This window comes from Rhinolophus ferrumequinum, chromosome 8 (assembly GCF_004115265.2).
Source record: "Rhinolophus ferrumequinum isolate MPI-CBG mRhiFer1 chromosome 8, mRhiFer1_v1.p, whole genome shotgun sequence".
Classification (NCBI taxonomy): Eukaryota; Metazoa; Chordata; class Mammalia; order Chiroptera; family Rhinolophidae; genus Rhinolophus; species Rhinolophus ferrumequinum.
In genome coordinates this window covers 30,080,404-30,094,164 of record NC_046291.1, presented here as the reverse complement: position 1 = coordinate 30,094,164, position 13,761 = coordinate 30,080,404, and the positions used below count along the sequence as shown (strand labels likewise).

The 13,761-nt window shown below is 39.5% G+C and overlaps 1 protein-coding gene across 5 annotated transcripts in view; it reads left to right on the top strand.

The window, feature by feature from the left end:
- The window catches only part of CASP8 (caspase 8), a 31,016-nt gene that overhangs the window by 5,117 nt on the left and 12,138 nt on the right, over positions 1 to 13,761 (top strand). The window contains exons 1-3 of one of the 5 annotated variants that reach the window (XM_033112356.1): positions 2,557 to 2,928; positions 5,161 to 5,252; positions 12,169 to 12,501. In XM_033112356.1, the coding sequence (XP_032968247.1) occupies positions 12,197 to 12,501 (305 nt within the window). In that variant the 5' untranslated portion in view covers positions 2,557 to 2,928; positions 5,161 to 5,252; positions 12,169 to 12,196. Of the gene's footprint in view, positions 1 to 749; positions 850 to 2,556; positions 2,929 to 5,160; positions 5,253 to 9,948; positions 12,502 to 13,761 lie in introns of those variants that run through there. The other 4 variants (XM_033112358.1, XM_033112354.1, XM_033112359.1 and 1 more) reach the window with 4 other exon arrangements.

Sequence of the window (13,761 nt, the reverse complement as noted above, 5' to 3'; positions counted from 1 at the left end):
GGGTGCAGGAAGACCCCCTGTTGGGGTACTGGGGGATGTTTGCTTTTGTGTCTCAACCAGCGGCCATGGAGAATATAGTGGTACGAGTACCCTATCTATGGCTCCGTTGGCATTCCTTTTTGGCCTCCACGTCTCTTGCGTTCACCTGCCAGGAACAGGAGCCGAGACCCTGCATTACACCTGGTCTTCCAGGTTCTCTGGAGCTAAAGACCATGTACATTATTCATTTTGATATAAATAACCACACAGACATATATCACAAGATGGAAGCAAGAAACTGTTTAGAGCAAATGAATTAACAATGATCCTTGCAGATCAAAATAGGAATTTAACTAACTTGAGGTTCACAGTTCACTTATTAATTATTCATCTTCCTTTTTAAAAAGAGCTAAGACTGGGAAAGCCTGGGATCAATACCTTACAAATGACATAAGTCGAAGTCCTAAGAATCTCCACTCATCCACAGCATGGCTCCCTGGATGCCTCTGTTTACCTTTAACAAATAAACAGCCAGATATTCCTCCTGCAGAATAGATTTATTCAAAAACAATAAAGAATTGCAATTCAGGACATGCCGTCTAATGGTCTACTGCATGCATGCAAGTCCAGAGAACAAGGGAGAGGAATGCTCTTTTATGGATTTGGGAGGGGCTGGTGTAAAAGGGTCCATGGAGGAAACTGAAAGTTCAAAGTATAGTGTCTTTACATTGGCTAAGTGTGTTTACATTGGCAGTCTCCCATTGGCTGCAGCTGTTACTGGGCAAGGAGGAATCTTTTCTTCTTCTTGCTGAGGTGGTAATGTAGTCACTTCCTGTTGGAGATGCAAGGTCCGTTTCTTCCTGTTTTGCGGTGAGTGGCAGGTCCCTGGGAGTTCTTTTAGCCTCCAGACTCTATTTTTAAATGAGCTCTGTTTAATAATTTTCACATCTTCAGTGACTCATCCATTTCTGCCAGTCTTGGTACAGATTGGGAGATGAGCATAACTTCTCAAGTGAGAAAATTCTGGGTTCATTTGCTGGTCCTGAAGTTCGTCAGCTGGTTGACACTGAACTTAGTTTCTTCATCTGTACACTATGTCTAATATTTCATAGACATCTTACACATGATGTGAGCTTAAGTAACAATGGTGGTGAATATTTATTGAGAAGTGTCGAAGGTCCAGGCCTTACTCTGGGTGCTCAATCTGTTTTATTTCCCATAATTCTGCACAGATAGGAATTCCAAAGCTGGGGCCTGAAGAGTGATCTTTTTTAAGTCTTCCCAGTTAATTCTGAGATCAGTCAAGTTGAGAACTACTGTTGTGTATTAATATTTAGGCAGGGGAAACCACTCAGTGTCTTAGAGACAAATTGACCTCATTCTGTCACTCACTAGCTCAGTTGGCCGTCTTTTAACCTCTACAGGCCTCGGTTTCCTCATCCACAAAATGGGAGCAAAAATAGCAAAAAAATTGTTCAGAGAATGAAGTGAGCCAATTTAGGTACTGTGTCTGGCATACATAAAACGTTTGATAAATGTTAGCTGGTGCCTTTAGGCCAACTCCTTTTTCTTAAGTGACTGAGAACCCAAAACCTTCTGACATTTGAGCATAGGTCACTCTGTCTTAGTTTAAATGTATTGCTCTTCCAGCCACATGGTTTATTTCAAACCCTAAGTGTTGGGGGAAGAGGAGGTAGTGTGTTATAGTGAGAAAATCCTGTGTTTGGTCCAATGGGACTGAGTTTGAACCTATGTATCTATTTGAGCCTCAGTTTCCTCATCCATAACATTGGAGAACAAGATTCTGCATTGCTGTGAGAATTACAGCTAATTCGTGTGAAAGAGATACAACATCTAGTCATTGTATTATTGTTGGTGTTTTGTTTATAAAATGTGCAAGATATGAAAACAAAAGGGCAGAAAAATCCTTTAAAAATTTAAACAGGAAACAGAGGCAGAGGGTGGGGAGGGGACAGAGGATGAAAAAAAGCTGGGGAGAGCCTGGGGCTCAGTGTCCTGGGAAACAGATCGCTGCCACCTCTGTCTCCCACCTCTCCAGGCATGCACTGGACGGGCACCGGTTACTACTAACCTAAGAGCATGGCCAGGACATGAGCAGTGCTGTTACCCCTACCCTAGGCGGGGTCAGACCCAAACCTGCTTCTTAATTAGGATCTCCACACATTTCTGCTAGAGGCCTGCTTTGACCCAAGAAGAGCCCCTCCCATACGACCCGTGAGGCTGGTCCATGGCTTCAGTGCTGAGATTTGGGCCACTGCACAGAAGGCATTTCCTCTCCCCAGTTCCCTTTCAAGGGGAAGTCTGAAGCCTGTCTTTAAAAATTACAGGGGTTATTGATACTAAATGTAGTCAGCATAAATGCTTTCCACTGAAACATGTCCAGCTTCCAGGTTTTAGTTTGCATGTTGACGAACACATGCCCAATTTCTGAGTGGTTGGAAATTGGGCATCTGTTCCTTTAAATAAGAAACCTTTCTTCCTAGAATGAGTCATCTCTGTTTCCTTTTTGAGGAATCAAGTTTATTCTCTAGTGCTTTCTGTTAAGGAATTTTCATTCTCTCTTGCTGAACACCAGGTTCTGCCCTTCTGCTGCAGGGCAATGTTTATTAATTCTTCTTTTGTCTCCTGTGATTTTTTTTTTTTTAAAGCCGTATGAATTTGCTAGTAAATTCTGAATGTAGAGAACTGAGAAACAGGAAGTGAGTCCCCTGGAGGTGGCTGAAGAGCCTGGTGGAATGATCGAAAGTGAAAGAAAACTTCCTGGAGGCGTTTCCATCCCTACCCTTTGCTCCCCTCTCTGTTTGAAGGGATTTTTCCCTGGTTGTGTGGATCAGCCTTAGGAATCTGAGCATGTGAAATTAGGCAGTGTAAGGGTCTTGGCATCGAGAGATTTGGTGACTGTGATGTTGCTGGAAGAGGGTGGAGCAGGTGAGTGCCTGGTGCGGAGGCGGCTGCTGGCTACCATGTTTCCGGGACTCACTTAGGGGGCGCCTCCAACCTGCCCAGGGGTGACACCTCTGGGTCCTTCCAGGATCTCTGACTGGTGTTTCTCTCTGAACTACAGCCACTGGCCTTGCTACTTCTTAACTCTGGAAATCTCCATTTCCTCTGCTACGTTTCTCAGAGTCTCCTCGAAATCTCCAGAAGCCTCCAATACAGACACAGTGTGTTTCTCCTTCTGGAGTTTGGAGATTCCATAAGACATTCTTTACCTTCTTGTGTTTGTTTTCTTTTCCATTTGCCCTGGGGCAGAGGGTAGAGTGAATCCTTCTGTCAGACCCTGATGGCTTGTGGTCCTTGGTCTCTAAGCCCCTTTTCCCTCTGCCCTGTTCTAGGTCCTTTCTTTGAACTCCCCACTCCCACCCCACTTCCTACTCCTCGTGATGGTTCCCAAAAGACAACTCTTCAAATCTTTTGATATGCATCCCTGAATTATTCTGTATTTTTGCAAAATTGTTTTGTGTGTATACAACTATTTTCAAACTATGTGAACTGGAGAAAGTAAGTACTGTCTTTGTGCCTCTTTCCTCATCATTAAATGGGCTTAGTACTATCTCGTGAGGTGAGGACTTAAGGAAATAATACGCGTTAGCCACTTGCAACAGTGACTGGCACTACTAAGTACCCAGTAAGTGTCAGCAATTATTATTACATATGTATTAGTATTATGTGTGTTGTATTTTGCTCGTTCTGTTTCTTTTTTTTTAAAAGTAAGCACTCTGTATTTTAAGTTCTATGTATTTTGCCTGCCTCCACTTTCTAACCATTATGTAGTATTCCATGATGGACAGTTTCCGCCGTCATATATAAGGACTATATAAGAACTTGCCCACCAGTTCTTGACCTGATCCAACTTGCAAACCTTTGCCAATCTGATAGGTATAAAGTGGGTATCTCGTTGCTTTATTTATCTCATTGCCAGGTTACTGATGAGTTTGAGCATCATGTCCTACACTTTCGTTACTTGAGTATCCCCATGTTTGTATCCATTGTCCTTCCACATGGTTTCATTTCCTTGTCGATTTTCAGGAAACCTTTGTATGTTCTAGATACTGCTACGTAGTCTCATAGCAGGTCCTAGGAGTACCTGATAGATGCAGTCTCTGCCCTTTGAAGCTCACAACCTAGGACAGGAACTAGTCACAAAACAGTGGGACAAATGATGGGGTAGATGCTCAAAAGGCATCAAGAAAGAGTCAGAGAATACGTCCTGGGCTAGGATTTAGCCACTAATTTGATTTCATTCTGTTGTGTGTTTTCACTTAGACTTTATGAGCAGAATCAAGTGGTAGAGAACGACATGGATGTTACCATAGCACATTTACCTAGCCCTCTACAGGGGAAGAGGCACTTTCAGATACCTTGTTTAATCCTCTGTTATAAGATGGGTCTCTGAAAACTTATATTCTGTTTTGGGAAAGAAAAAAGGCAGTTTCAAAACGAACAGAGGTGTTTGATTTTTTTTTTTAATTTCTACTTTTAACATCAGAAAATATTTCAACTGACTCACAGCAAAAAGGCAGGGCTAATGTGTGTTTTGCTCACTGTTACATCTCCCAGGCTCAGACCACGGTGAGGGCTCCAGGATTTGCCTCTTTGGTAAAGTCGGCTGGATTGAGGCTAGGATTTTCTAAGCCACTGAGGGTGGGAGCTAGGTGACTTGGGGCCCATGCAGGTGATCCGTGTAGTATTTGAGTGTTGGTTGGGAAACCATGAGAGTTGGCTGTGGGAATTCGCAGATCCTCTGTGAGCCATGGCGAGGGTCCCATAGTTTCCGGATCTCAAGATCTCTCAGAAGTGTTCAATTGATATTTATTGAAAGAAAACATTAAAGTCTTATTAATGAACTTAGAAAAAATTGTACATTCCTGAAATATGAAAAGAAAGCATTCTTAGTTATCATCCAGTCCAACTTTCTAATTTTGGAATGTGGTAATGGGACCCCCAAAGTAAAATGATCTGTCCAAAGTCACACAGCCAGAGCCAAACTCAGAGGGCCATGTTTCCCTTCCAGGAAACACTTTATTTCTTGCCCACCAAGTTTGTTCTTGAAGCTTTAGAAGGAGGAGCTTTGCAGAGCACCCTATGTGACTCAGAGTTGAGTAAAACAGGAAGTAGAGCGAGTTTTGCTTATAATTCTTCATTCGACTTGTACTCTAGCCTTAAGTGCACCAGGGGAAAAGAAGCAGCTGTGAGGGTCCCAAGCCTGTGAAGAAGCAGCTGTGAAGGTTCCAGGATTTGCCTTTGGTCAGGTCAGTTGGGTCTTTGGGGAGGAAGGCCTTTGATTCTAGAGTTTTCTAGGCTGCTGGGGATGGAATCTAGTGTCCTTGGCGCCCATGGAAGTGAGGCTTTTATTTAAGCATAGATGGGGAAACCGGTAGAAGTCTTTCTAGAGCCTCTAGGCCCACAGATTCCAGATCTCAAGGCCTTCCCAGCTTAGGTTGAGGAATTCCTGGGGGTTTTTCTGGAATGTTTCAAGTACAGCTGTCTGTAGAGAGGTCTTATCTTTACATTGGCAAAAGTTGTCAAAGAAAAGAAATCCAAATTTAAATCTCAACTGATTTTGCTGCTACAGCTACCCATCAGTGAACACACACTCACCGGCATCTATAACCACTAACATACACACACACAAACACACATGCACACAGTTTTAATAATTCAATTTTTAACTTCTTTATTTATTTTAGAAATAAAAAATGTACAAAGCGGTACAGAGAATAATGTAATAATGAGTATAGACTGACAAGATCCGAGACTGTACTTGTGGGGTTAAGCATTTATAGATGAAATTATCAATTTCATTTAATTTGAAAATTGCAGGGTTGGATATATGTTTTATTGAGGTTTAAACTCTTTTACTGGATTGTGTGAAAGCACTCACTTCAGGGCCCTGCAGTGGACAGTGTTTGTGTGCAGAGTGGCAATCTGGCAAGTTCTGAGGGAGTCCCCATTTTGGGTTGGCTGTCCTGGTCTGGATGGAATGTCCACACTATATCGCTTATGGGTTGGGCCTGAGAGCCACTTTCAAGTAGTGTTGAGCTTTGAATAAGACGTGGATTTTTGTCTCTGAAGATTAATGCAAGTTTTGGATTTATTTTCCTCAGCTTTGAGGTATGCCACTGAAGAAGCTAGGGTGCTGCTAGATTATTGCTAGAAGGACTGTTTGTGATTAGATTAAATTTATTTGTAATTAAATTGTGGCATATGAGGCAGCGGTGGAGCCATGACTCTGGAATGAGATGCTGAGGTCTAAATCCAGGCTCCAGCATGTACTGGCTTGGTTTGTAAGGCTCTGCCCTTCTCTCTGCTCTAGTGGATTTGTTAAGAATTCTCGTTTTTGTGGCTTTTGTTTTTTTGTCTTTAAACATTTTTAATAATTTTAATCTTTAAAAATATTACGATTATATGTTTTTCTTAGTTAAATTCCTTCATTGGCTTCCAACTGCAATTAGAATAAAACAAAAAATCTTCACAAGGCCTGCCATCGAAATCCTTGACTGAGATGCTCAAATCTGAGCCTGACGCCTCTCTTATTAGCTTATTTCTAAACTGATTGTTCGCAATAGTAAAATGTGGATGATTATAGCAATTTTTTCAGAGACTTGTAATAAAATGAGACAAGAAAAATATTTTTATGTTTATATGAATTATATGTGATAAACCCATATATCTCAATATAAACATTTATATTGAAATATTTTGAGGCATGACTATATTATAAAAATATTAAATATACTTATATATTATGTAATACAAATGTATTTATATGAATTTATTATTTAATAGATATTATATAGTAATCAAAAGTAAAAGAAAACTTCCTGGTGGTATTTCCATCTCATTTCTTCTCCTCTGCCTTATGTGCATTATATATCAAAATATGCAAATTTATATATTTTATATGTATAAAACACATTATATATGTGTGTTTTTATTATAATTGTATACATAAATAGGTGAATAAAAAATCACCAAATGTGACCAAAGAATTACTTTTTAAAAAAAATTTTATGAGTTTATTTGAGCCCAAACTGACAATTGTTGTGAAGATCTCAAATGCTCCCACCAAAGAATTACTTTTAAATAGTGAGCTTCTAAGTAATTTTTCTTTTTATATTTTTCTGCACTTGGTGTAAGGAAAAGTGTTATTTTTACTATTTATGATCATAAAAATACAACAATGAATGTTTTTTTTAAAAAACTATTACTTTAAGAAAGTTTCTAGCCTGTCCAGTAAAGTTTTTAGCTATTTTATGATCATAAAAATAAAACAATGAATGTTTTTTAAAAAACTATTACTTTAAGAAAGTTTCTAGCCGGTCCAGTAAAGTTTTTAGCTTGTTCATTAAACCTAGTTCCAGGGTCCCTGTAGTTAGAACCCCAGCGCCTGTGGTTAATGGTGTAACATCTTGTATAATGGTGTAAAATATATATACATAAAACATTTAGTAGGAAAGACTAAAATATTTTTAGGTGTGTTTGGATGGTGGAATTATGGAATTAGAGGTAATTTTAATTTTCTTTTTTATTTTTTCTGTATTTTCTAAAATGAATATAATAAATATTGGTGTCAGAAAATAATAATTGTGGAGGGAAAAAAAAAGATTCTGCTTACATTAGCTTTTGTAGTTGATTTTATTCTATAAAATGAGATTTTCACAGTGATTAGAACTGATTTAAAAATTTAAAGACACTGAACCTAATGGTACTAAAGAGGGTTGGACCTAGTTTAGATCTGTTCCAGTATATGAATAAAAACCCATCTTTAAATATATATCTTTAATTTAGGTATGTGTACATTTAGAATGCACGTAGTACAAATTTTAAATGGGGGGAAAAATGTTCCACTTTGTTGTTTACCCCGAGGCCTCCTACTGTACACACCCGGGCCCTCTAGTTTCTCTCCCCGAGGCAACCACTGAGCAGCCTCCTGTGTATTTTGTTCAAAGATCTGTGAATACTCAAATCTATGCACCACTTACTAAAACATTATATAGATCACACACATCCAATCATGTTGATCTTTCCATTCTTTTAAATAGTTGAATAGAGTACCATTGGATCTGATTAATAGCTTATTTAATTCTTCTGTTATTGATAAACAGTTATTCCTGCTCTTTTGTTATTTCAAGCAATGCTGCGATGAATAAACTTGTACATATGTCTTAGTACCCTGATGTTTAAGGTAATGTAGGAAAAACTCCTGGAAGTTAAATTGTGGGGTCAAAGGATATGTGCATTTCATATTTTGACAGATATGGCCAAAACACTCACCTACCTGTTTTTGTTTCCACCAGATTACAACACTGTGTATTGCAAGTTTTCTGTTTCACCAATTTGGTAATTGAAAATAGTCTTTTGTAATTTTAATTTCCTTTAAAAAAATTATTGTGAGATTGAACATATTTTCAAATGTTTAAAAGCCATTTGTTGTAAAAAATAAAGGCACTGGTACTGTATTTTCTCTCAACTGTCTGCTCATGATTTTACCTATATATGCATTGGATTGTTGATCTTTCACTCTTCTTAAAATTGACTTATAGGAACTTATAGGAACCTTAAAATTCCTTATAGGAATAAGGTTCCTATAAAATCAGTCCATTTTCTATTTTATATCGTCATATCATTGCCCCCTTTTTTTCCAGTGCAAGATTTATTGATTTTTGTAAAATTTTGTTTGGGCTGTTTTTCAGAATATTTTAGTTTTTATTTAAGGCCATTTACCAACCTTTCTTTAATGGCTTTCAGTTTTTCTGTTATACTTAAAAAGGTTCTTCACCACTGCAAGATTATTTTTAAAAATTCCCCTGTGTTTCTTTCCTTAGCATTTTAATTTTAAGGATTAAATCTTTGATCCATCTGCAGTTTATTTTGATGTAGGGAGTTCAGTTAGGGTTCATTTCAGTTTGTTCTAGAAGTCTTCCCAATTGTTCTAAAACCATGTGCTAACAAAAGACACCTAAATGTGGCTAGCCTTTTTTGTAGGGTGTTCGATTTGGCCATTTTTTACTAACTTCCAATTAATGCATTCATTTCTAATTTCATTAACTTCTAATAACCAGAGAACATGGACTGTATTATTTCTGCTTTTTGGAAATTTATTAAGATTTTTAAAATTTATTAAGATTTTTTCCTATGTGGATATTTTGTATGTGTATAAAAAGATGTGTATTTTCTATTGAGAGGAAATGCCTGTTAGAGTTGGTCAATTGTGCCATGCAGGTATTCCATAGTCTTCTTATATTTAGTCTACTAGATTTTTTTTAGTCTCTGAGAGATGAATGAAAGCTTCCTGCCATTTAGGGGAAAATAAATTCTTCGAGTTCTCTTAAGTTCTTTTTAAAGTTTAAAGTTCTTACATTTTGTTTTCTTTTAAGAACACAAATATGATTGTACCACTCCTCTGTAATCTGGTCTCCCTGCCTGCTGTTATCGGCCCTGAGTTTCCCAAGAAGCCTCATTTCTTACCTATCCTCTACTCACTTGATTACACTCTCTTAAACAGAAGAACACATCCAAGCTAATATTTTAACATTAATTTCATTTACGCAGATAGTATCTGCATACATTTTTCTTAACACATTATAGGAAAAGATAAATTCCCTTTCCTCACTCCTTCACCCCCAAGTTCTAGTTTTCTCCTTTGTTCCCCAGAAAGAACAACTTTATGAGTTTGGCATATCTCTTTCCAGGTCTCCTTACCTTTTTATTTTCTGCTTTAATATATATGTCTGTAATCACTGAAAATCTATTGTATTGCTTTAGATGTATGTTTTTTTGTGTTTTTTTTGTTATACTGCAAGTTGCTTTTTTCACTGTCATAATAATAACATGTCTTGGATACTCATTTTTATTTCAGAAGATGGAATGCATTTTCTTAACTGTTGCATACTATTGTATAGTATGACTATACCTTAGTTGATTTAGCCATTCCTTCATTGAAGGACATATGGGGTGTTTCTAGTTGTTCTGGGTTACACATCATTCTGTGATGACACTCCAAGAACATACCCTGTTGAGCACATGCGTGTTTCTGTAGTGTGATTTAAGGAATTGAGCTTGCTAGTTTGTCCCCATGTATAGCCAGCAGTTTATGTTTGGTGCACTTTGAACATATGCTGTTAGGTGCTAGCCACTTATTTAAGATAACTTTCCTAAATAAAAGTATTTTCCTGATAATTGATTGCTTTTGCAGGGAAGTATCTGTATCCTGCTATAGAATACAGTTATAATTCACTGTGTTTTCAATTTTCATAAAATACACTGCTTCTACATAATCAGTGTGGGGAGAGGAAGGTATTTTTAAAAGTTTCGAAGTGTTTTTTGGCCACTTTTTAAAAAACATTAAGGCTTACTTTAATGTGCAAATAAAAAATATTTCTGTTTTAACATCAGATGTAGAAAATACAGAGGTCCTGGATCACTCTTGATCACTACCTCTGAGTAATAGTCAGGATTTGCGTTTTCAGAACGTTTGTAAATGCAGGGAGCGTAAAGATCCAGGAAGCGATCTGCCTTGTTTAATGGAGGAAAGAGGTCCAAATGGGTTAAGGTTATTTGAGGTTAAGGAAAGTGCCCAAGAACACAGACTCTGTGGGATCAAGGAGATGATGGAGCTGGATGGGAAGTTAAGGTTTTTCTACTTCAAGGTTCTCAGAGGGTAGCTGCCCGGGACCACCACTTAAGGTAAGTAAGCATTTGAGTAAGACTTCAACGAAGAGTTCCTTAACTTTACAGAGTTTGAAAAACACCGCTTCTAACTGAATTTTCACATTTATCAAGCGAGGCAATGGGAAAACTAGGAGGGTAAGAGGCGTGCTCAAGTGACCAGTTTGTGTCAGGGCCCCACAGTCTGGGTCTTTTTCCTTCTCTTTGGTTAACACTTGTTTAGCATTCACTAGTTGGTGGCCATTGTTATCTAAATGCATTAGAGGTTATATAGTCACAACACTTGAGGAGATGGGTGTTCTTTTGATCCTTGTTTTACAAAGGAATCTAACCTCAGAGGACAGGAACTACCCAGGGCCTGAAGGCAGCGTCCCCCTGGATTCTGATCTAAGTTTTGTCTGAGCCCAAAGCCCCTTACTCGGTACCACTGCACTCCCTGCCTCCCCCGAGGGTCAGCTGCAAGGGAGCTTCCTGGCTTTGATGGGCAACACTGTATCCCGCTCTACAGAACCAGGTCCCAGTTTTGTTCCTATGAAGAAGCCATACAAACACTGCTCCCAGGGCTCTTTCACAGGCCTGTCAGAGCAGGGAGAGTGGCGAGAAATCAGTCAAGGTGACTCAAGGGCTTCAAGGGAGGAGAAACCCCAGATCCTGGACTGCTTTCATGAAGGTTGTTTGGGTTTCCCGAAACACTGCCCTCTCCTTTTTTTTTTTTTTTTAAACCTATTTCAATGTGTGTTTGAAAAAAACCGCATTGTCTAATTTAGAGACTGTTGAAAGGGTTGCCAGGGTTGACCTGGTTCTGCTTCCAGTCTCGGGTTCTTGACCAGCAGTGAGTGCTTTCCCTAAGGTCTGTGGAGGGCAGCGCTGCAGCACGTCTTCCCACCACCACTGTTTCAGTCAGACCCTATCTCTTCTCCACCTCCAACCCTTCCAATCTGTCCTCCACACTTTAAATGTTAATTCCAATCAGATGACATCATTCTCATGTTTATATCCTTTCTTAGTTCCCTATCACCTCCAGGACAAAGCCTGAACCCTTTGACCCATAATAGGCCCTGGCCCCAGCTTCATCCCTTTGACCCATCATTCCCCATCCCAAACCCTTCCAGCTTATTTATTGAGTTCCTTGTGTCTGTCTGAACTGACTTGAATATTCTTGACTCCATCTTTTGCATAAACTATTTCCTGCAAGAACTGTCCTTTCCCACCTCCTCCACAAAAGTGCCTTCCCTCCAGGAAGTGTTTCTCCCAGGCTTTATATTCCTCGGGCACCCTGGTCACAGCTTGCTGACCACTGGCTAGTTTGTATATCTACGTTCCTAAACAGTAAGCTACCTGAGAGCAGGAGCTTGTCCTGTTTGTTTTACCTTCCCTATATCCACAGTACAATGTCTTGTATATACTGTAATAGATGTAATAGCATTTGATGCAGGAACAAACCAGTAAATGCTACTTTTCTTCCTCATTTGAACATGATGTTGCATTTGGACCTAGGCTATAACTACACTAACACTGGACAAGCATGAATTTCAGCAATTGTCTCTACGATATCGGGGAACATCTGGACAGTGATGAGCTGGCCTCCCTCAAGTTCCTGAGCCAGGACTACATCCCACAAAGGAAACAGGAACCCATCAAGGATGCCTTAATGTTATTCCAGAGACTGCAGGAAAAGAGAATGTTGGAAGAAAGCAACTTGTCCTTTTTGAAGGAGCTGCTATTCCGAATTAATAGACTGGATCTGCTGGTCAAACACCTGGGCACCAGCAAGGAAGAGATGACTAAGGAGCTTCAGACACCAGGCAGGGCTCAGATCTCTGCTTACAGGTGGGGAGAACCTCCAGTGTGGCACTGGGAGGTCTGTGGGGAGTGGACACATCTTTGTGGGCAGGGTTGATTGCAGGTTGCCTATATAGCATGACTTTGGAGGCTCTGGGAAGATGTCCTACCAGGGCCCGATTAAGAAATTTAGAGACCTTATGTATAATTCAGAAAAAAAAAAATGCCAAAATCATAAAATAAAATTTTTTTTCAGAGTGAAACATTACCTATAAGTATGCTGACATTAAAATAGACTTTTTCTAAATGTTCTCTCTCACTTTCTGTTACTACGTGCCTATTACCTCGGTGTCTCTGCTTTTCTGGTGCCCACATTGTGTGCTTACTTTGTCTATTATGGGGTAAAACATCACTACTTCCCACCCTGAAATCCTCTTCCCACCTGCTGGTGGATGACTACGGAAATTCTCAGTGGAGAATTAGGCTTTTATCCACACTTGCATTACAAAATTCTCCAATGAGGTGTATGTTGCCAGTTGTTCTGTATTGGCCAGGCTGGACCCCACAGAGACTGCTTAGCCCCTGTGAGGTCAGCTGCTGCTAGAATGGCGGTGATGTGGGTGTCTGTCCTGCCAAAGACCTTGCAGATTGGCCTGTCCCCACCTGTGGGACAGCAGGTAACCTAGGCGTGATAAATCACATTCAGTTACATCTTTGTGATTCTTAAGACTTTAAAAATAGAAACACATCACCAACTTCTCTGTTTCAAAATCCTCTATTCTCAGGCACTTCTCAGACACTCCTTAAAGTTATTTTTAATTTTCCTTTCAGAAAGCTTCTACTCAAGCCTTGGGTGTGGCCCATTTCACTGTCTCTGCTTCCCTGTCAATAACTGTTGCATGTGCAACATTAAGTCCTCTCGGCCTGGGTTTGCTACCGTCTTCTAGAACAGCCTATCAATGCCCTGGTCTTACTGGTCTCAGAGACCTGAGATTCTGGCATGTTCCTTGTCATACTCTCTTCTTGCGGCTTCACCATTTTTATTTTAAATGACAAAAGAGATATTCTGAGTGTATTTCTGTTCTAGGGTTGCTGAAACAAAGTACCACAAACTGAATGGCTTAACACAGTAGAGAAATTTATTCCCTTAAAATTCTAGAGGCTAAAAGTCTGAAATCAAGGTGTCAACAGCGTTGGTCCCTTTTTGGAGGCTCTATGGAGAATCTGTGTCATGCTGATCTCCCAGATTTTGGTGGTTACAGGCAATCCTTGGTGTTCCTCGTCCTGTAGATGCATCGGTTCAATCTC